Source organism: Octopus sinensis, linkage group LG7 (genome assembly GCF_006345805.1).
Source record: "Octopus sinensis linkage group LG7, ASM634580v1, whole genome shotgun sequence".
In the NCBI taxonomy this organism is placed as follows: domain Eukaryota; kingdom Metazoa; phylum Mollusca; class Cephalopoda; order Octopoda; family Octopodidae; genus Octopus; species Octopus sinensis.
The window spans coordinates 71,295,254-71,318,131 of record NC_043003.1 but is presented as its reverse complement, the minus strand read 5'-3'; the positions used below and the strand labels follow the sequence as shown (position 1 = coordinate 71,318,131).

The 22,878-nt window shown below is 33.0% G+C and overlaps 2 protein-coding genes across 2 annotated transcripts in view; both read right to left on the bottom strand.

Moving 5' to 3' along the window:
* The window catches only part of LOC115214248, a 255,736-nt gene that overhangs the window by 5,889 nt on the left and 226,969 nt on the right, over nucleotides 1–22,878 (bottom strand). The window contains exons 95-98 of the mRNA XM_036504830.1: nucleotides 6,075–6,248; nucleotides 3,914–4,087; nucleotides 2,791–2,964; nucleotides 657–830 (exon numbers count right to left, since the gene is read on the bottom strand). Of these exons, the coding sequence (XP_036360723.1) occupies nucleotides 657–830; nucleotides 2,791–2,964; nucleotides 3,914–4,087; nucleotides 6,075–6,248 (696 nt within the window). The remainder of the gene's footprint in view (nucleotides 1–656; nucleotides 831–2,790; nucleotides 2,965–3,913; nucleotides 4,088–6,074; nucleotides 6,249–22,878) is intronic.
* LOC118764272 lies at nucleotides 10,567–19,140 on the bottom strand. Its single transcript, XM_036504832.1, has 6 exons — nucleotides 18,350–19,140; nucleotides 16,478–16,651; nucleotides 15,334–15,510; nucleotides 12,790–12,963; nucleotides 10,791–11,099; nucleotides 10,567–10,708 (listed from the first exon to the last, which is right to left on the bottom strand). Exons 1-5 carry the CDS (start codon nucleotides 18,564–18,566, stop codon nucleotides 10,900–10,902), a joined length of 942 nt encoding a protein of 313 aa, XP_036360725.1. The 5' UTR covers nucleotides 18,567–19,140; the 3' UTR covers nucleotides 10,567–10,708; nucleotides 10,791–10,899.

The window sequence follows — 22,878 nt, the reverse complement described above, 5'->3', positions numbered from 1 at the left end:
ATTGACCAAACAAGGTATAGATTTTCAAATTTGGGGCATAGAAATTCAAGTGGCATGATATGCCCTCGCCAACTTTTTGGCTAATTGTCCGGTATTGCTTCAGCAACATGCGCTTCCCCTGCATATATATTAATGGACTTTAAAATGGAAATATGTTTCTACAAAACTTTACGGTATCATTTTGTGATGTGAATAAAAATCAAAAGAATGATTTTTTATTCAAGCTTTTGGTATATTCGTATCTTTCCACTAGGAATGCAGAATACAGGTCGATGAAAGCAAATTGATAAATTTCATAAAAACTAAAAGAAACCAAAGTTAAATTTAATCTGCTAAAATGCAGTGATTAACAAGAAAATGCAATATATCCGGCTACTTTTGCTGTTATTCAAAATATTAATTTCTCTTCATTAACCACAATGAGGAGTTTGTAACGGAGGAGGAGGTATTTTCTGTGTTACTTCTTTGTTTCAGGAACTGGGAGAATCACATAAAATATAAATATTGATTATATGGAAGTAATTTTCATATAATCATACATATATATGCGTGTGTCTGTGCGGGTGTAGGCAAGCGTGTATATCTGTGTGTTTATATAGGTTTGTATAATTATAAAACTGGCGACGAAGGTAATAGAAATAACTTAAATTACTTACATCTGCCACCACCATCCAAAGAATCGAGAAGGTCTCTGGCTTGTTTTATTTTATTGCTTAATTCTGGAGACTTGGCTGCTTCAGCTTCAGCAATAGCACGTTCAAGACCAACAATATCTTTCAGTTTAGCGGCATGGTCTAGTTGATCACGCAAGAGAGATGGAGATTTTGGAGCTACAAACAAAACAAAAATATTTAAGTGATTTATTAGAAAAGTACAAAAGCTTATGTTATCAGTCTCAGCGTGACTAAAATCAAAATTAATACCGCTTGGACTTAAGCTCAGAACATAAATGAAAAAAACAACAACAAAAACAGAATTGTATTATTTCCAACATTCTAACATTGTTACTTTTCAATATAGTTTATTATTTTGAAATAATTGCTTACATTATCTCAAAGGCCCCTTAAATCTATCTCTCTCTCTATATATATAAAAGATTTCCAAACGAACCCGGATATATTTGAATAACACATTATATATTCGAAACTAAACATTGCCTGGCGCACTTGCGTTCCGTTAAGTTTTATTTTTTCACTGAGGCCTCTTGTTCAACAATAATTATGTCACCTTAGCAAAATGGTAATAAAGAACTGTATAAGAAAGGCTGACAAATTCGGGAGTGACCTGGATAGATTATTACGATATGGTACCACATAGCTAGAACGAAAAAACCCCATGGATATCTATAAAGTGGCAGTTATGATCAAAGCATTAATCTGTGGCAGTATGAGACAATGGAACACCAAGTAGCAGCCCATTGGAAAAGTTAGCATAAATCGAGAATTATTTCAGGAAGACAGTGTGTATCACATGCTATTCGTTATAGTTCTCATGTCACTCGTATGTTACAATAGGTAAAGACAGCCTATGATCCGGGGAGAAGCATTGACAAGCTAAACCTTTTACTCTATAAAGATGATCTGAATTTGTTCACGATTAATGAGGAACAGTTGGACAGTGTAGTAAATAAATTGTGCCCGACTATTTTCTGGAGATATTCGGTGGATTTTGGGTTTCCCAAGTGCACGGTATTGATTCTGAGGAGAGGAAAATTGGTCTGAAGTGAAGGTGTAACAAAAGCCAGGAATGAAAATAATCGAATGAAGGAGGGTGCAAGGTATTAATCCCTGGGTGTGATAGAGGTTGATGGAATCAAATAAGAAAAAGAAATGAAAAAAATGGGATTATATATCAGCACAAATGGAGAATAAAGAGAATATTAAATTCAATGTTGAATGATGATAACATAATATCGACCTTATATTTGAGAGCAGTATCTATTATTAGAAATTAAGCAGGATAGTTGAAAGGACAAAAGCAGATCTACAGAACTTAGTCTGTAATACAAGAAAACTATTAACAATGTTTGCTGCCCATCAGCCTAGTATGTATCTCTTTTCCCAGACGTATTTTTCCCAGGCAGAGGCAACGAGTAATGTCGACCAGAACTGTTTTTAATGATTTGTAGGGTCTCTATGAGAGCCACTTGTCATCCACACTCCATGTATGCCATTTGTTTGGGGTGGGCCCGGATCAAGTAGTATCTACGACTCCGTATTACAGTTTTATATGTCGAGTATCTTTCAAAGATGCTTAACTTGTAACCTTGGTTTCCAGAGTAAATAAGAAATGATAAACGAATGACATAACACAAGTTAAGAATATTGTGGAAAACCAACCAACAGATCGGTGGTTTGTATTCTGTAACCACCAAGCTACTGTGGATGTTGTATCTCAAATGGACTTGTTGAAATCGCTAAAACTAAGTACTGCAGCTGAAATACCATAAAATTGACGGGTTGTTTGTTAGCTACCAAACATTGAACTTAACCACTCTTGTACATTTAAAAACGCCTCTCCAATATTCATCATCAAACCTTAATTCCAAAGATCATCTTATAGCCAATCTGATATAGGGTTTAGTCTTTTCCTCGGATTATGGATTGTATAGTGTCCAGTGAACAACAACCAATTACATGTTAGACTTACTAGCCAGAGATCCACAACCAGATGGACATTTTTCTCCACTAAATGTTACAATAGATTCCTAAAAAAAATAGCAATCCTACCAACTCGACCAAGGCTGACTTCTACTCTATCTTAGACAAAATGATATTGAGAAACACTTACCTTTATGTGCACCTCCGATACTATTTAAAGTATCTCTCGCTTGCTGGATATCTCCCGTCAGTTCTGGCTGCCCAGCAGCAACACATTCGTTGATAGCTTTTTCAATAGCAATAGGATCCTTTTGTCTTATGGCAGACTTAAGTTTGTTCCGCAAAATATCTGGAGACTTGGAACCTGAAAAGGATAAAAAAGTAATCATAGATATATGCAGGGATTAAAAATAAGACTAGAGTTACAGGAAGCTTACAACTTGATTGACAGTTTTTAAAGTATTCAATTCTCTAACTGATTTCTCTCGTAGTAACAGATAAGACCTAGATTTACTGCAAATGCGGTTAGTGGGATTATGTGAACGGATGATAAGTATATGCATATTCTTAGGAAATCAAATATTTGATGTGAATCTTATTTCTCTGAATGCATTAGTAATGTGAGATATATAAGCTTTAACTAGGAACAGAAACTAAAATGTAATATCAGTCACCGGGAGCTTGTTATATGATGATTGCAAAGGCGGCGATCTGGCAGAAACGTTAGCGCGCCGGGCGAAATGCTTAGCGGTGTTTCGTCTGTCGTTACGTTCTGAGTTCAAATTCCGCCGAGGTCGACTTTGCCTTTCATCCTTTCGGGGTCGCTAAATAAAGTACCAGTTTCGCGCTGGGGTCGATGTAATCGACTTAATCCCTTTGTCTGTCCTTGTTTGTTTCATTTATGTTTAGCCCCTTGTTGGCAGTAAAAAAATATATATGATGATTGCACATAAAGATTATTATATTAATTGAAATAACGCAATCCTTTTATCACAGTTACGGAAGGTTAAAAACCAAAATTGAACTGGTAGGACATTCAACTTGTAACAAAAATACTGTTACGTTATTCGTTACCAACCTTCTCTGAAAATACGCCGCCTTTCAAAAAGATTATAGTATAATAAAGGTACAATGATACCAATTTTGCAGGAAGGAAAACAACCTTGAACTTAGATCTTAATCTGAACTTTATTTTAACGAATCCAGAATTTTGAAATGCTATGCCATCCACTAAAGCCCAAAATATTTATATATCCTTTCGTATATATATGTCATTATAACTGTGAAAATCTATTATGGCTTGTGTTACTTACCTCCACGACCGCCACCAATATTTTCAAGCGCATCTCTGGCTTCTCTAAGGTCATATGATAACTCGGGGTAAGCTGCAGCTTCACATTCCTTGATAGCTTGTTCAAGCGCTGATTTGTTCTTCATAGCAACAGCATCATGAAGCATTTTTTTCAGAGATTCAGCAGATTTTGTTGCTATTTGTGAAAGAAGTTTAATGCATCATATAAACACACACATTTCCACTTTATGTATGTATGTATGTATGTATGTATGTATGTATGTATGTATGTATGTATGTATGTATGTATGTATTTATGTATGTATGTATGTATGTATGTATGTATGTATATATATATAGATAGATAGACAGGCAAACAGGCAGGCAGGCAGACAGACTGACAGACAGACAGATAGACAGACAGACAGATAGATAGATATACCAGCTTGAACCAAAAGTGTTTTAGAATTGTCAACTTATATCTCCATGATATATCATTAACTTAATACAACTTGTACAATCTTGCTGACTTGTTTATTCTTTATATATATACATATATATGTATAAGATGGAGTTGGGACTAGCACAAAAATAAGTTTAAGATATTTCGATTTAAGAGGGAAGTTAATAAAAATTCTAAAAATTATATAAAGAAGATATTACCGGTTTCGATGAATCTTATCTTATCAAATATCAGTAAAAATTTATAAAAATTTGAAGTAAAAACAATTTATCTTCTATTTTGGTATAGAGTTCAAAGTGTTAGAGAATGAGAGAAGGGGTGTAGTTGTCTATTGTTTAAAAGAAATCTTTGTGTTCCTGCCAAGAGAGTGGCTAAAAAGCATCTATGTCCATTTGTGTGTGTGTGTGTGTGTGTGTGTGTGTGTGTGTGTGTGTGTGTGTGTGTGTGTGTGTGTGTGTGTGTGTGTATTGTGTTAAATGTCCTTTCAATATCACGTTTATTAAATTCCCTCTTAAACTGAAATATCTTAGACTTATTTCTGTGCTATTTCCACCTCCATCTTTTATATATAAAAATTTGATTTGTATAGATCGCCAATCGTTTTTCAACTATATATATATATATATATATATATGCACGTGTACATATTCATACATATTCTTTTATTCTTTTTATTTTTACCAATTCCTGGTATTTGTTATGGTCACGCTAGAATACAGGCATTAGTATGTCTCAACCTATTTCATCGCACGGATTCCTCGCAAATGAGAGATTTTAATATCACAGCCCTCATTTTTTGCAAAGTAATAATTTGAGCACATATATGAGGTCACTGGGAGTGTACCGGGAAGAGTTTTAACGCGGAAGGTCCGGTGTGGCTGGCGATGTTTGTAAGGAAAGAACGGGTATAACAGCGAAGACGGGAACAGGGAATATATATGGGATGTTTCTTTCCCGTATCAAGCTGTGGTTGAGGAGGCTACGTGGGTTGCTTAAAAGAAAAAAATGGGTGAGAGGAGGGAAAACGGAAAGTATAATATTAGGCAGAGGAGAGCGCACCTGGATGCAGTGAGCTGGGTTCCGGACGTTGTGTGTAAGAGCTGAAGTGTAGTCGATGGCACAAGTACGGGAAGAGGATGCTTGACTAAATGTGAGTGGATAAGCACGTCGAATAAATAGACCTGACATGTATTGCAGCTGAATAATGATAGCAGTTACTCAGCCAGCGAAGACAGAGGAATACATGGTTTGTGGATGAAGGGAAAGTCGAAGTAGGTTTGAAGCAGAGAGTGTGAGAATGGAATGGTCAATAAGACAGTGATCTCAGAGGTGTAAGAGAAGTGAAATGACGAGGGATAAAACGTGCTGACAGAGAAGAAAGAGTATTGTTCTTCACAAGAGAGAGAGAAAGAGAGAGAGAGAGAGAGAGAGAGAGAGAGAGTAAGATAGAGAGAGAGGGGAAGTGAAGGAGATAGGTAGTGTAATAACCGATTAATTCTGGGCTGGACCCAATGAACTGGGAAATGATTTCACTCAATGAAGTCAACAAATATGTGATGTATGTGGTAGCCTTTCTTGTGCCCATAGTATTTCCAATGACTGTTTCTACATCGCAAAATTAAGGGCGAGAAGAAATCTAACAAAACGGGGGATTGCATAGGTGCTAGCATAGTAGGATGTTCAAGTGTTTTTACCTCAGTAATATTTCTGAGAATCTTACCTCCACGTCCGCCTCTCATTTGGTCCAATTTATCACGAGCTTTTTGTACATCAGATGCCAGTTCTGGAAAACCAGCAGCTGTAGCGTCTTTGATAGCCCGTGCCAATGCTGGTTCATCTGCTTCTTTCATAGCATGTTTCAATTCTTCGCGGAGTGATTCAGGAGTCTTTATACCTTTTATTGACAAAGTATGATTATGTGTATAGCATATGCAGTGTACTATGATATTATGCATATTGTTTTCTTTTGACAAGGCACAGAAACACAATTATAATTCAATATATTTTCAAATGAATATTATTTCAGAAATTATTGCAGTAACAGATTTCACCTGAATATGTTAAAAAAAAACCCAACGCAAAAGAATGTTCTATATCTATGAAAATAGAAAAATAAACAGTACACACACATGAATTTGTTTTTATACCTGAAAGTAAACAATTTGAATTGTTAATTGTGTATGTCATGATATACAAATATAATACATACTCGAATATAACACTTATTCACATTCACGAGCGCGCGCAGACATATATGTATATCGCAGTAAAAAAACAAAAGAAATCATCCTTCGAGGATTTAAAAGTATAATAATTACGCTTATATTTAACCATGAATGATCAAAGAAAACGTATGAAAAAGCAAAATTGTAAAACATTTTGAACGCACAAAAACCAGACGGTAAAATTATGTAAGGAAATACTGTTCATTATATGTGAGCTGGTCCCTGTAATAAATGTATTAAGAATGAATTTAATAGTGAAAAGATACACAACTTTGCTATATTAACTCAAATAGACTAAGAATCATGATTGTTGTTATTAGTGAATCTATTAAATCAGGATAAGTCTCAGTGTTAGGCATTAGAGCGTGCACACACACACAATCACACACATATACACACACTTATACATACATGTATGGAATTATTATACATAGATAATACATAAATGCAATTTTTTCATAAACATACATACATATATATTGATAAAATGTGGTATTTTAAAAATTTATATAAATATTTTATTTTGTGAAATTTGATTTAGTATTTCTAAATTGAATTTTTCCCTGTAAGTTTGGAATGATATTCCCTCATATTATATATATACCCATGAAGACAAGGGCTTTCTTCAGATCTAACACATTTGAAGAGGAGCGAGCTGAAACATTTCTCTCTAAGATGGACCAGGTAGCAAAGTCCACGGGATTGATGTCTGAACTTGAGGGAGGCCATATCGTCTTGTCCCCCAAACCGCTGAAATGTTCTTTGCATCACCTCTATGTCAAACTGGATGTGTGGGCCAGAGTCCTATCTTGAATGACGATGTAACGGCCACCAAAGGTTTCTGTGACCTAGGGTAACACTTTCTCATCCAACATTTCTGCATAAACTTTACTGTTGTCCTTGACACCAGCATCGCTGAAAATCACGCAAGACCTGGACCCATCAGATGCAACTGCGGCCCACACCATGAGTAAAATTGTTTTCTGACGACGTTTAATGACTCCTGCTACCTTCAGGCAAATCTTCATTACGTTCATAAAGCTTGTCATTATCCTTGTTGGCAACTGCCCCCACGGTGAAGATCTTCTCGTCGGACTAGATCAACACTTTGTTAGCGGTGCGCCTCATCTCATCTAACATGGTTTTACCCCTGTCGAGCCCTTTCTTCTTGGAAGCTGCAGAAATTAACTGCCGAGATTGTTTGTTGTATGCAGTTAGCTTTAAATCCTCTTTAAAAATCCTGTGCATCAACGGTTTTGAAATATCAAGAGCTTTTGCAGTTTTTCTCGCACTCTTGGAAGGATTTCGGTTCATTCGCTTCTTCACAGCTTCAGCAGTTTGTTTGGTATGAATCGATCGTTTCCTACCAGGAATTGGCTTGTTAGAGGTTGTAGCAGACTCCATATATCGTTTCCAGATATTGAGCACTATTTTATGGCACACATTCAACTATTTTGTCGTCCTCGTTGCTCACGCCAACTATTTTCAAAGTGGCCATCTGGTCACGTTTTGCTTTCGATGCCACGTTTGTTTACAAACCTGTTATAGACGAACGAAACAATAGACACATGAACAAAAGACATATGCAAGATCTTTATGTGAAATGTAGATAATATTACCCAAAGTGATAGTCTTTAGGAAGAGTTTTAAACATGGGTAAATCTTTCTGAGACATCCTGTATATGTTAGTTGCCAAAAAATCTGGAGTTAAATTTGCTTTCTTGAGTTTTGAGAAGAGAATGTTTTGAGAGAGGCTGGGATGTTCTTTGTTATTTTGAATGTATATATGTGTGTGTGTGTGTTCGTATATGTGTGGTAAATTTTTGAACTTGGTTGCCGAAAGAAGAAGGCGCTGTTGTCGCTAAAATACTAATACTCAAAACAAGATTTTTAATATATACATAGAATAGACAGAAGCATGTTTTCGTGGGGGAAGCCGTTCACTTCACCACCTCGTGGTTCATGTTCGATCCCATTGCATAACAAGTGTATTCTATTGCCACTATGTGTGAGTGTGTGTGTGTGTTTGTACGTGTATGTTTGTGTGTTTATGTGTATATGAGTCCGAGTCTATATTTATATCGATATAGAAAATTATATATGCTGTGGCCTTTTATTTTGACAAGTAGTACTGAATAAAATCAATACCAGTCTGAAATAAGTATTGGGGTCGGAATTATTGAGTACCCGTTCGAATGTAGTACTCCAGAATGGCTGTAATCCAACTACATATTTGAGTCCTAGGAACGTGACAGTTCTAGTGCACAACATCAAAGTTTTAATCGATTAAACCAACCTCAATAATTATTTTAAGATTGATACTTATATATATATATATATATATATATATATATATATATATATATATATATATATATCCATTGTATTACCTGCATCGTCCAGATTATCGAAGGTCATTATTCCCTTATACGATTCTTCTGCTCAACTCTTTCCAAAGCTAGTTCTTCCTAGTACTTTACGCTGATATCAGTATTTTCAAATTGCCTTTTATGCAGATACTGTACCGAGGATGCTTTCCAGTACACATTTCACCGTAGAACAGTTGCTTTAGAATCCTATTATCTTACATACGCACAACATTTCCTGTCCAACGCATTTGAGTTGATACGATGACAGACTGGTTGCCTGTACATACACACATACACACTCACACACATACACAGAGATAAATAAGCATATAGATCACTACTTAGTGTTTGGGGGATAGCTGAAATGTAAGGCGTACTTTTTCATACCAATATTATTAGTCAATCGTTGTTGATAGTGCATATGCTGACTTGTTAAGCTTAGACCAATTTTGAATATACATCAAGTAGCAATAAACTAATCATTTCTCTGATGACAACATATAAAGTTTTCTTTCTCTGATGAAGGCTTAACGACACCAGAAACTATTTCGAGACATCCCTTTATCTGTCAACGAAAGATCAAAACCTTTGGTGCAGTCGCTTTACTTACTTTTCATTGCAATGTTAAACGTTAATGCTTATTAAAACGGGATATCTTACATTTAAAATTATGCATGTGTGCACGCATATGTATTAAGTATGCAAATATGTGTATTAACGCGCATTTCTTTGTATGTTTGCTTCACATGTGCTTATTTTTGATAAAGCAAGGTGGAAAGTCCAATATATACAAGAAAAGGAATAGTTCAGCATAAAACTATAAGTTTATAATCTGAACCTGTTAAAGATATCAAACTAACCGCGTAAATTGTAGCACTGTCTCCAATTTTTTACCTCTTTGTTTTTATGCTTTTCTTCAGTTGATTCCTAAAGATATTTGGTATCGTTTTTCTTAAGAAAAAAATAATAAAAGGATACCAATCATTCTGATCTGACAACTATTAATGAAGTACAATATGTTCAAGAAAACCTCTAAAACAATGGATGATAGAACTTGTGGTGAAGTAACAGCATTCATTATTTTCATCGATTTTGGATGGGAAATAAAAAAATTAAAAATACCTTATGTGTCTTGAGAGGGTCATTACGCCAGTAATAATATCACACCCACAGGTTCTATATCACACCCACAGGTTCTATATCACTTCTTTATGTTAATCAATCTGTAAAATATCTAACCAGCTAACTAATCGAAGGTTTGTTTAATGCGTTGGTTAAACAACCAATTGATTGTTTGACTAACGCCTTTAACGAACGATCGATTAGTTTGTTGCTTAACCAACTGCCGATGTGACTATCACTCACATGTGGATCTTTGCATTTACAACAGACCGAAGCAAAGATTTCCAGTTTTCCTGACTGAAATTCATGGTCTCGCGGGACGAACTGCTACCTCTAAACATACATACATACATACATACATACATACATACATACATACATACATACGTGTGTACGTACGTGCACACACATACGCACACACGCACGCACACCATACACACACGCGCACACACACACACACACACTCACGCATGTATCAGATATGATTGAAATAATATAGCATAAAATCATGATATTTAATCATAAAAATAGAAAAAAAAATCTATATTTTTTCGATTTAACTCAAAAAAATTTTATGAGCTATTTAGTAGGGTTCAGTTGAAGAATTTTCTAGTACTTATTGTATGATTTAATTTTATGCAAAGTTTATGTTAAATATAAAGTTTATATTATATAGCATTAATATATATATTATATATATATTAAAAGTTTATATTATATAAACTGCAAAGTTTATATTATATAGGATTACTTCTATCATCTTTGTATGTCTAGTAGTTCCACAAACGTTTTTGGAGCTAAAATAAACCCCGAAATTGTTATCAAATTGCTAACCTCCACAGGGTCTGCTTAACTGCTGTAAAGGAGTTCCAGTGGGAAGCATGCCATGAGCTATTTCTGGATATTCTGAGGTGTCACCTTGTCGTACAAATTTCAGTAGACTGGGTTTCTTTACTGATCCTGGCTGCGTTGGATGATGTAAGGTCTTCAAATCCTTACCAACAGCAAAGAAATCTAAACTTGAATGTTCTATAATATTTAAGATGAAAATTAAAGGAAAAATCAACAGCAAATGTCTTTCTTTTTGGGCGGGGTGAATATGTAGATATTATTTACGATTGATTTTCACTGTAGCAAAACAATTTAAGGCAAACATTCAAAGCAAACTTTGAAATTTAATCTAAAGCAAATAATTCAACACACATTTTTCAGAGAAATTTCTGTTATCTGTATTCTTGGAAAATTAGGTCCTATATTAAGCTGGTTTCAACTAAAAGATTTTTAAAGTTGTTTCCAAGCCTAATTAATTCCAAAACAAAATGGAAAAATAATTCATTTGAAATCAAAATTAGGCATTTCTTCAGGAATGCCTTCAATCAACAAAAATATAAAGACCTTTAATAGCCCAGAAAGGAACAAACAATTAAATTACGATAGAAGGAAATTACGCGAACGCTAGACCAATCAAAACCAGAAAAAAAAAAAGAAAAAAATCTATATGTAAAAATCCACTTCAGCGTTGATTAAAATAACAATTCACGTCTAAACTACACATAAAGTTAATGAAACAAATAATCTATTAACAACTAAGAATTATAGAGTTAGCTAATTAAAAGATTAAAAAATTAAAAACCAGTATATTATCCACTAAAATTGATACGAATTTATATCGAAGGAAAACTACTGTTTTACTCGAAGTAGGCCATTTGTAAATAAATTAATTTCTTTTTGTTTTCGTTTGGAATCATCATTTTATTAACATTGAATTATGGCATTAATTACGCTTTAGTGAATAATATATTGGTTTTTAATTTTTTAATATCTTAATTAGCTAACTCTATAATTCTTAGTATTTAATAGATTATTTGTTTCATTAACTTTATGTGTAGTTTAGACGGTAATGGCAAATTTTATCAAATATTTATATATTGTGAATTGCTATTTTAATCAACACTGAAGTGGATTTTTACATATATATTTTTTCTGTTTTTTTTTTCTGGATTTGATTGGTCTGGTGTTCGCATAATTTCCTTCTATCATAATTTAATTGTTTGTTCCTTTCTGGGCTATTAAAGGTCTTTATATTTTTGTTGATTGAACCCATTAATTCCGATAATGAATTCCCGAAGAAAAGCCTAATTCTAATTTCAAAAGGATTTTTTTTTCGTTTTGTTTTGGAATTAATTAGGCTTGGAAACAACTTGTAGAATCTTTATTGGATTTGTACCAACTTTGTATTAAAAGATCGTCTACGCTTATAATTTTTCTTTTCTTTATATATATATACTTTATTTAAAAGCAGCAGAAATATAACAAAAGCTGTTACTCGGAGTTTCACGTTCCCGTTAAATAAAGCTTATTACTCTACCTCTGGTATTTGAGTATTCTTTTTTCCACCTTGTCTCACATTTATGTGCTTACTCCGGTATATATATATATATATATATATATATATATATATATATATATATATATATATATATATATATATCATTATGAGATAGAATATGTTTGCGTATAGGAGAGAGAGAGAGAGTGAAAGCGAAAATGATAGTAATAGCAAAGAAGTGCTTTTAAAAGCACAAATGTATAGAAAGCATATATTTCATTAAGTAATATAAAACACATGGAAGACTACTGCTGAAAGTTGCAGAGGGCAAGTGATTTTGTGTAGATCAGTTAAGCTGAAGCAATTTTGTCTTCGAATCGCATGACCCACCTCTACAGTTACCTTTTGGAGCAGCAAGATAATCTCTAGCCTGTTGAATCTCAGGTAACAACTTCGGATGTTCAGCACTTATACATTCCTTGATTGTTCTCTCAGTAACTTCTGGATTATTTTCTCTTTGAGCAGGCTCAAGTCTCGCGCGCAGGGATTTAAAGGGTTTTATACCTGATAATCACATTTTTTAGCAATATATAATCTCATTTTATATGTCACATCGTTATTATGCATTATTTTATATTATTTCAAAAATTATTTTACTCTATGTTAAAATTATATTATTACACTGGAATTTGTAAGTGTAGCCATATGGAATAGGTGATATGTTTTGTACTTTTAGATCTAATTGAAATTCAGCTTTCAATCTAGTGTTAATGACTGGAATCGACTCACCAGGTTCCCTGCCTACTACGCACATGACGCGCATATTATAAAGAGAGGGGTGCGTAAATATAACATGTACTTTCTTTGACTTGCACATCCATTAAAATCTTACTGCCTCTATAGCTTTTATGGTATTCATCTGCAGTTAAACATGCTTCTGAGTAAATCATGGACGTGTTGAACTACAACATTTTAGGGAATGTTTCCATTTGCACAGTTAATTCTAATTGAATAGCATAAATGTTTTGTAATTACTCTAGAAATATAGGGAAAAGAAATAAGTTCATAATCAAATTAAACTAGGACTGATTCATAGAAAATAAGTGCTTACATGGAATATAAAAGGTAAGTAACAGTTGGCAGTAGTCAGTTTTCAAAAACTTTCAGATACATTGCTTCTGGGTCTAAACTTTATTCTAACACACACACACACACACACACACACACACACACACACACACACACACACACACACACACACACACACACACACACACACACACACACACACACACACACACACACACACGACAGCCTTTCTAATTAATTAATGAATTAATTCAGGCCTCATCAAATATATATAGACCGATACACACGCATACATTCATATCTGTTTGAAATTCCTCCTAAACTATTTTTGCACTTCGCCTGCGTTATCAAAATTCCAGTCGCTCTTTAGGATAAAGTATTCATGCAAAGAACGCTTTTTTCTTAAACAAAGTTCATACATCAATAGTATCGTTTTTCTGTGGGTGGGAAAAACTACATTTCTTTCTTATTTTAACGTATTTGTGAAATGAATAAAAATTTCATTTACTGTTATTTACGCACTGCATATATTGCAAAGACAATAAAAATGTATTTAATAACTTCAGTCATTAAATTGATGTAATTAATATCCAAAATGCTGTAAAACTGGAAATTGAAATTTCATAAAGTTAGTAAGTAATGCATTCTCGTCTTGTCACAAGTCATCATTTATAGCGAACCTCAGAACATGACCGATAATTAATTTAACAAACTAAGAAAAATTAAAGAAAACGTTCACCCCAATAGCACATGAAGTCAAAATGTAAAAAGACAGAACAAACTTTGAAATATGTCAGAAAAAATAATCGAAATTGCTATCAAAAAGTGGAACGTTATTTCTGTAAACTTGAAACTGTTACAATTCTATATGGTATAGGATCCTGAAATAATCTCACTTTAACATAACATGAGATCAACAAGAGATGTACATATCACCAACAGCTCTGCCGTATCACTGCTGTTCTTCATGTTCAATGGTGTGATCATCTAACTTGTTGAAAATTCCTTTTGTCTTAATGCACAAGGCCAGAGCCACTGTCAATGTAATTGTTGACGAAAATAAAACAAAATGCGATGTATTTGTCAAAAAATATGTAAGAACAAACTCAGGGTTAGACAGTCAACTGAAGGACCATGTCAAAAAAAAATTAAGACTGTGACAGGCATCTGCCTTCAGTGAGAATACAAAGATACTCGAAATTCATTTGACAATCACAATACATGTACACACACATTTGTGTATATGTACATATAAATAATATATACTATGTGTGTATGTGTGTGTAAACTTTTGTGATTGTTGATCTCTCATATTCTATATATCATACATTAGTGAACAATGTGGAACAACTAAACCTGTCAAAGAGTTGTAGAAAGATATTAAGAGTATGAGCAGAAATAGATGGCAAAGCGACTGTAATATTGGCAAAGCAAATTTAATGTGAGCAAAAGTAATTCCATTTGAGGCAAGACGTGATATGATTCCAAAAGCAGCTTTATAGAATTAACAATAATTTGCTGTACAAAATATTTGGGAACATTTTTAAAATCTAATTCCTGATATCTGTTCTATATTTGGCATTAGATAAATAGCTAAAAGCTATTGCTCAAATATAGAGAAGAAAAACATATTAAAATATCTTATTGTAATTTTCATTATACTGAGTATAATGAAAGTTTAATGCTATTAAAAACGCAAGGTTGTACAAAATAACATGCAGACAGATTTTATTTAAACTGCAATTAAAAAAAAACAACTATTTAAAGCTGTCACAAAAGCTAAGAAAATATTGAAGCCTAATTCAATATTTATGGGCCTTTTCGCAGAAGCTAACTAAAACCAACCTGATGCGCAGTCCTCTTCCATAAAATCAAGAGCATAGCGAGCTAACTGGATATCAGACATCAATTCAGGATGTCCGGATCCAATGCTTTCTTCAATCGCACTTTCTAATGTCGATTTATCGTTTTGTCTTTTTGCTTGGTCAAGTTTAATGCGCAGGGAATCGGGGGTCTTTACTCCTGGTGAAGGAAAATAACTATCAGTGATTTAAAATTTTGATAAACCTTTAGCAAAAGCTATCAAGGAAAAAATAGATTTAATGAGTATTGCACTGCCATTTATATAATGATTTTCTCCAGAAGTTAATCACCTAACTTGCAAACATTTACAATCACACGGATTGCAAATTCTTCGTACTGTTTCAGCATTTATTGACATATCTCTTTTCATCCGCAGCTCTATTGAGTGAGAACCTTTCGAACATGCCTAGCTTTATATTAAAAATCTACACGATGTCGTATAAAACCAGTTACACATAAACGAATGCTCGCTTACAGGACATATATATACTTCCTAAATACACCTACTGAAAAGTTAACAAACTATCATCAAAGAAGAACCTTAAATCATTTTGGAACAGAGAGTTAATAACTTAGTTTCATTCATTGGTTCCTAAATAAATTGCATTATAAATGTAAGAACACTCACTCACACATATACATTCATAATTTTGGATACTATATATATATATATATATATATATATATATATATATATATATATATAGTCTCTGCATATAGGAAATGCACATATAAAGATTAACAATCTTCGACACTTGAAGTAGTTACCACACCTTCTGCTATTTATTCTTAAGTGGACAGTACTTATATTCTCCAAATAGTTACAATCAAAACAATCTCATTCTCTCATTACATGCAATGGGATGCAAATGTAAACACATCGAATAGTCATGCTCCCAGATGCATTCCATTAACATGTCTTTTTATCCATTAACCTCCAGTAAATATAATTAACCGTCAGCATCTTCATTGAAGTATCAATACTCATATATTGTTTCATTGCAATATATTATTTGAAAGTAACAGAAACCACAACACCAATACTTATTTCTCTTTTTACTCAGACATACAAAAGCTTTGCACAAATTATTCAGTGCATTTTCTAAGTGAATTATAATAAACTAACCTCCACGACCATAACCCAAACTTTCCATAGTATCCCTCGCTTTGCAAAGAATACCGGAGATTTCTGGATAACCAGCTTCTTCAGCTTCACAAATTGCATTGTCTAATTGTGATTTGTTTTTCTGGTTGATAGCTGTCCTTAGTTGATCTTTGATTTTTTCTGCTGAAGTAATATCTAGTTGATGATAAACCCAACAGTCATAGATTTTTTTTAAATAGAAAGAAAATACATATAAAAGAAAGCGCAGATATTAGAATTTCAAACAAAATATGAATTTCAAGCATTCAAATAGACGTAACTAATTTAAATTTATTCCTGTAAATATTAATAAGTAAACGTGTTATTTGATAAGAAGATGAATATTTGTTTTCCGTTCATTTACTCAGATTACAGAATTATACAGCAAGTAATGCTAGTATATGGGATTACTAGATGAGTAAGATAAAATTATTCTGTAATTTTATGAACACTCTTCAAATTTAATATCAGATTATCAGTTAAAAATGCTGATCACTATCAGTAGGAAGTTTCAGGTATTGGAGAAGTAACTAATATTATATGAACAATAGCTTTATCCGTCTTTTTGGTGTTGAGTACTCATTCTACTACTTCGTTATCAACGTTTAAGTGAGTGTGTGTATGTGCGCGCGCACAAGCATGTGGGTGTGTATTGTGCTAAAATTGATAAGAAGAGTACAGTGAATTTGCAGTGAGGAGTGGAAAAAGTTGAAAAGAGAGACAGTTTTATATTCTTTATGGTAAAAAAATGATTAAATAAAATAAAAAAAGATTGCAGTTGTATGTGAAAGTGTGTACTTTAAATATTTGTTGTAAAGCTACATAGTTTCACTGAATGGGGGATTTTTTAGACACCACTCCCTCTTTGAACGGAGTAGACGAAACAGGGGCAACTGAAGAAGGGGAATATTCCTTATGTTGTATGTCTCGTACACTGTTTTTTCGTTGTTTGAAAAAAGTCTGTTTCCATGGTTTTGTTTTTATGCTTTCGTTTCTCATTGTGTTCTACGTTTTTTTTTTTGTGTCCTGTACCCATATATGCATGTATATATACATATAGATGTAGGTATGTACATATGTGTATGTATATATGCATATGTTTTTATTATTATTTATATTATATAATATATATATATATATTATATACATATATATATATATATATATATATATATATATATATATATATATATATATATATATGTGTACTTTATGCTAGACAAAGTGTCAATGTCATTGTTTTGATGTTACCACCGGAATTTGAATTTCGACCTTTAAATTAATACGTCATTAGTCAGATATTTTTCTTTTGAGTGCGACTAGTATGTGTTGTCTGTGCATTTAACATTCCACTATGTTATTAGTATAGCTTCCATCACTAATCGCTTAATTTATTTAACAACTCAGTTGAGCTTAGAAGTGTTTCCCACTAACCTTTGCTTATCTAGTTCTGTCATGTGCTTTACAGCTAAGTGCATTGTAATTGCTCTATGTTGAAAACGTATGAAGAACCGATGTGTGAGAGTGTGTGTGTGTGAGTATATATGCGTTCATGCATATATAAATGTATATGTGCGTATTTATAAAGTCATTTCAAATACGCATACACATATGTATATATATATTACATATGTAAATTATTTCTAACCATATGTGTGTGTGTGTGTACACGTTTGTGTGTGTGTGTGTGCACGCGAGTTGTGTGTGTGTGTGTGTGTGCGTGCGCGCATTTGTGCATGTGCGTGTGCGTGTATACACACATTTCCTGTGCAAATGATAGCAACATTATTATGATTACATTGGTGGTGAAAACATTGGCATTGTGATGAAAAATATCATTAAATAACATCTTACGTCCATCCCCGCCTTGTAAGATGTTCAAAGACTTTCGCGCGTTATCAACATCACTTTGAAGTTCAGGATAGCCGGCAGCAATACATCTGTTAATAGCTGATGCGATTTCATTTTCATCTTTTAGCTTAATACTATCCTTAAGTTTGTCTCGAAAAATGCTGGGTGATGTACTCCCTGGTAATTGATAAAATACCACTTGGTACTTAATTTCATGCATCAAGATATATTTTGTTTTTCAGAATGTTATTGATCTTTCAATTTCCTTTAAATTAAATGAAAACTTATTAAAGATATAACTGTTTAATACCTATCATAATAAATAATCCTGCCTGATCATAAGGATGGCTACACACTAACACAAATACCAACAACGGTTAATGATCAGAAAACTTTGTTAGGATGTTAGGATTCCTTGAAATAGTTTAGAGGTCCACAACTACACAAATTCATGAAAACAGAATTTTATTTACATTAAATATTTAAAGAGAAACTCTTAAAATCCCTTCTAAAATCATTAATCATGCAACTAGCATTTTGTACCAGATTGTGAAAGTTTGAAGTAAATGTTCACTTTATCATGAATGTATAAAGATTTTATATATCAAGTGAACTGATATTCAGAAATTAGCAATATAATCTTTAACACTTATTCCCTTATAGTTACTCTGTTTTATGTTTCGTAATCAACTGTTAGAAATATCAGTAAAGAGAAATTGAGTAAGTATTTCTGACAGTTCGTTGTATTCATGATATTTAAAAACCCTTGCTAATAAATCTTATTAAAATGCTAAAAATACAATGCTAACCTTCGAAGCGGCTTCCCAGCTGTTGAAGAGTTTTTCTTGCTTCATACAGCTCAGGGCCAAGCTCTGGATACTCAACACTTTCGCATTCTTCGATAATTTTTTCAAGATTTACTCTGTCTTTCCGCTCAACAGCTGTCCGTAATCGGCAGCGCAGATTACCTGGGGACTTAATATCTGTTTTGGAATCTAAAATTCAAAGTTATCGTTCGATGATTCTTAGAATGGTAAGCAAGTAGATACATAGATAAATGAATGTTATTATTATAAACTATTCCAAATTCGGTGAGCTGGTAGAATCTTTAGAACATCGGAAAAAATGTTTTGCACTATTAATTCCGGGTTTTTTACGGTCTCAGTTCAAATCACACCAAGGCCAATTTTGCTTTTCATTCTTTCAGGTTTAATTTTTTTTAAAATACCAAAGAAGTACTGAGGTCGATGGTATCGACAAATTCCCTCAAAATTACTGACCTTGTGCCTAAATTAGAAACCATTATCAAAGCTATTCTGAAATACACACACATACATGCACACATATACATATATATATGTACATGTGTGTATGAGTGCACGTGTATTTGTATGGATGTATATACACAAATAACTAAAGGTTTCAAATTAAATCGAAATATAATTCAATTATAATTTCGATCAGCAATTATAAAATACTGATTTTTATTTAATTTTCAGATATGTTTTTATATTTCGACTAATATTTTAAGTCGGAGCTAAAATTATCTACACTTATGTTATGTCAGATTTATACGAATATAATTATTGTTCCAACCTCTGAATCTGTTATCCCCAGTATGTGAGGAATCTTTATTTTGAAAATGCTCTGATGATATTCTTTTATATTCATCATAACCTGAAGAGGGACGACCCAATCTGCTTTCTCTGAAACGCTGTTGAGTGACAGTTCTCTGGAAACCAAGAGCAGCTATCCCTAAGTTTTAAATAGAATAATTTCAGAAATCGGAATGGAGGAAGAAATTAAATAGATCCTTACCACAGGCCCTAATTGTCCATTTTTCAATATCCAAAATCGGGAAACATATTTTGTATATCAGCCAGTAAGATTTTATACACACATAGATACACAAAAACATATTTGCATACATATAAATAGATACATTCATACACATATACATTAATATGCATACATATATGTCACGAGTAAAATGCTGTAAAATCCATACCAGTGTTTACATTAATGTATGTATACACCAATATATATATGTTATAAATTATTTAAGTAATATATATATTTTATGATACATATTTTAAATAATATATTATATTGTATATGCGTAATATGAATGTGAGCGTGTGTTACAAAAAACGATAAAAAACAATGTGACGCATATACCGGTATTTTCTAAGAGGAGTATAGCTAAGAATTCCAACATGTTGGACTTAATTTTCGCCCCATACATGTGACGTAATGATGATGAATACAGCAAAGACTCCAAAAACCGACACAGCTTTAAAAATAATCAGGTCATAATAAATCATCAGCAAAAAATAAATATTTCTATCTATACACATGCTCATACGAAACGACAACTACACCTTTTGAAGCTCCTATAAAAATTTAAGTAGCTAACTACTGTAGCTTTTTATCTTTACATGTTTTTAAATAAATAATTGAAATAACCCCCCTCCCTTTTTTTTCATCCCCAATATAACCTTTACCTAAGTTCAATTAGATGCCCTGCGCTTGAATTGTCTATGCGCTGAATTATCTAGCGCTGAATTGTCGCGTCACGATATATATATATATATATATATATATATATATATATTATATATATATATTATACATATTACATACATACATACAGAATTAAGGAATGAAGTAGATAAGATACGGGCTATATATATTTCATAGCGAGTGGAACCTTAGAAGTGGTAAATATACAAGTGAGGTGTGTGTGTGTATATATATATACATGTATGTCTTGGAAGGGGTCAATGTGCCAATAAAATCACAAGCATTGGTTATAATTCGATTCCTTATATCATTATTCGTCAAATACCTAATTAACCAGATAATCCATTGCTTAATAATTGCTTAATCAATGAAATATTCGATTTTTCAGATTTATTTTGTTGTCATTTGCGACTCGATTGCCTATTTGTAGAGAATATATGGAGTAACATAATAATATTTGTTAGTTTGGGACTTGGTGAGATTGTATAGCAGATGTCACGGCATTATATACCAAAAGGATGTGTTATTCCACAGCCATACCAACAATCCAACTTACCTCCATCATTAGCGACATATATATATATATATATATATATTGTGTGTGTGTATGTGTATGTATGTATGTATATATATATATATATATATATATATATGTATATATATATATATATATATATATATATATATATATATATATATATATATATATATATATATATATATATATATATATATATATATATATGTATGTATGTATGTATATATATGTATAAAGTCCCACATCTAAGCTCTGAGTGTCCAGCTCTGTCAGCATGGTCTGCAGCTGGTCTGTGGTTTCAGCGATGAGTGCAATATCATTTGCAAGTCGGAGCTGTGTTAGTTGCTCGCCATTGATGTTTACAACACCTGTCTAGCCGATGTCCTTGATAACCATTTCTAGACATGCGATACAGCGGTTTGGAGAGATGGTGTCTCCTTGCTTGACAGCCTTCTCAAATGGAGCTCTTACTGGTGGTGATAGCAGAGCTATATCTGTTGTGCATCTAGAGTTTGTATCGCTGAGCAGTTTGATGTATTGTACCTTGAAACCTTGCATTTCCAGAGATTTCAACACAGCGTTCATCTCGACTCTAACAAAGCTCTTAAAATGAACCACATGAAAACAAAATATATGCAGTCGGAAGACGTAGCACAAAGTCGAATAGAATTGGAAAGCGATGAAATCGAGGAGATAAAGGAGTACGTCTATTAAGGGCACACGGTGAATATCTGCTGTGATATGGATGTTGAAGTCTCAAAAACAGAATAAGGACAAGATGTAAGGCACAACCATAACTTGAAAGGCAGAAAAAATAAAAACATATAAGAAACAGCTACAACAATGAATAAAAACGAAATATAGATACACCCGACTATCTAGCACTGATCACCATAGAATTTCACCGAGCAAGGCGGAGCCCTCCCACCTAACTTTATAAATTGGCACAACAAAACGTTTCCACAAAAGAACCATTGGGAAAGAACCTGGAAAATATGAAAGAAGATCCAAGCCTTCAAATTCAACAGTCAGCAGCCATCACTCCGTAGCACTGCAAATGTGAAACCGTTATAAATTAAAACATTCGTCGAAGTCAAGTCGTTACGCAATCTTCCTTTGAAACAATTGTTAGATCTTTAAGGTGTGATCTAAAATAAAGATGTGATTTTTCTTCGTACATATTTATTGTTGTTAAATACTCTGAATTTCTTAAAATTCTACGAAAGGATTGTTGGATTTACCTGTCATGCATGAGGATTTACCTGGGATTTGTACTCTACTTACATTTATTGGTATCTGATTGTTGGAAATTTAATCTTATTCTTTTATACTGAGTGCTTAATTGATATATGCCAGGATTTTTAAATCCCATTTTATATATATATATATTGGGTCATCCCATAAATAATGCGGTTTTTTCAATTGATTGGTCGGAGGGGGACGGGATAAACTATCTGCATCAACTTGCTAT

Excerpts from the sequence above, each read along its gene's own strand:
- LOC118764272 (XM_036504832.1), bottom strand. The coding sequence starts at position 18,566 with ATGCATGAAATTAAGTACCAAGTGGTATTTTATCAATTACCAGGGAGT. Across the intron at positions 15,511-16,477 it reads TTTGGGTTATGGTCGTGGAG|GAGTAAAGACCCCCGATTCC; the intron begins GTTAGTTTATTA and ends TTCCTTCACCAG. Across the intron at positions 12,964-15,333 it reads GGAAGAGGACTGCGCATCAG|GTATAAAACCCTTTAAATCC; the intron begins GTTGGTTTTAGT and ends TGTGATTATCAG.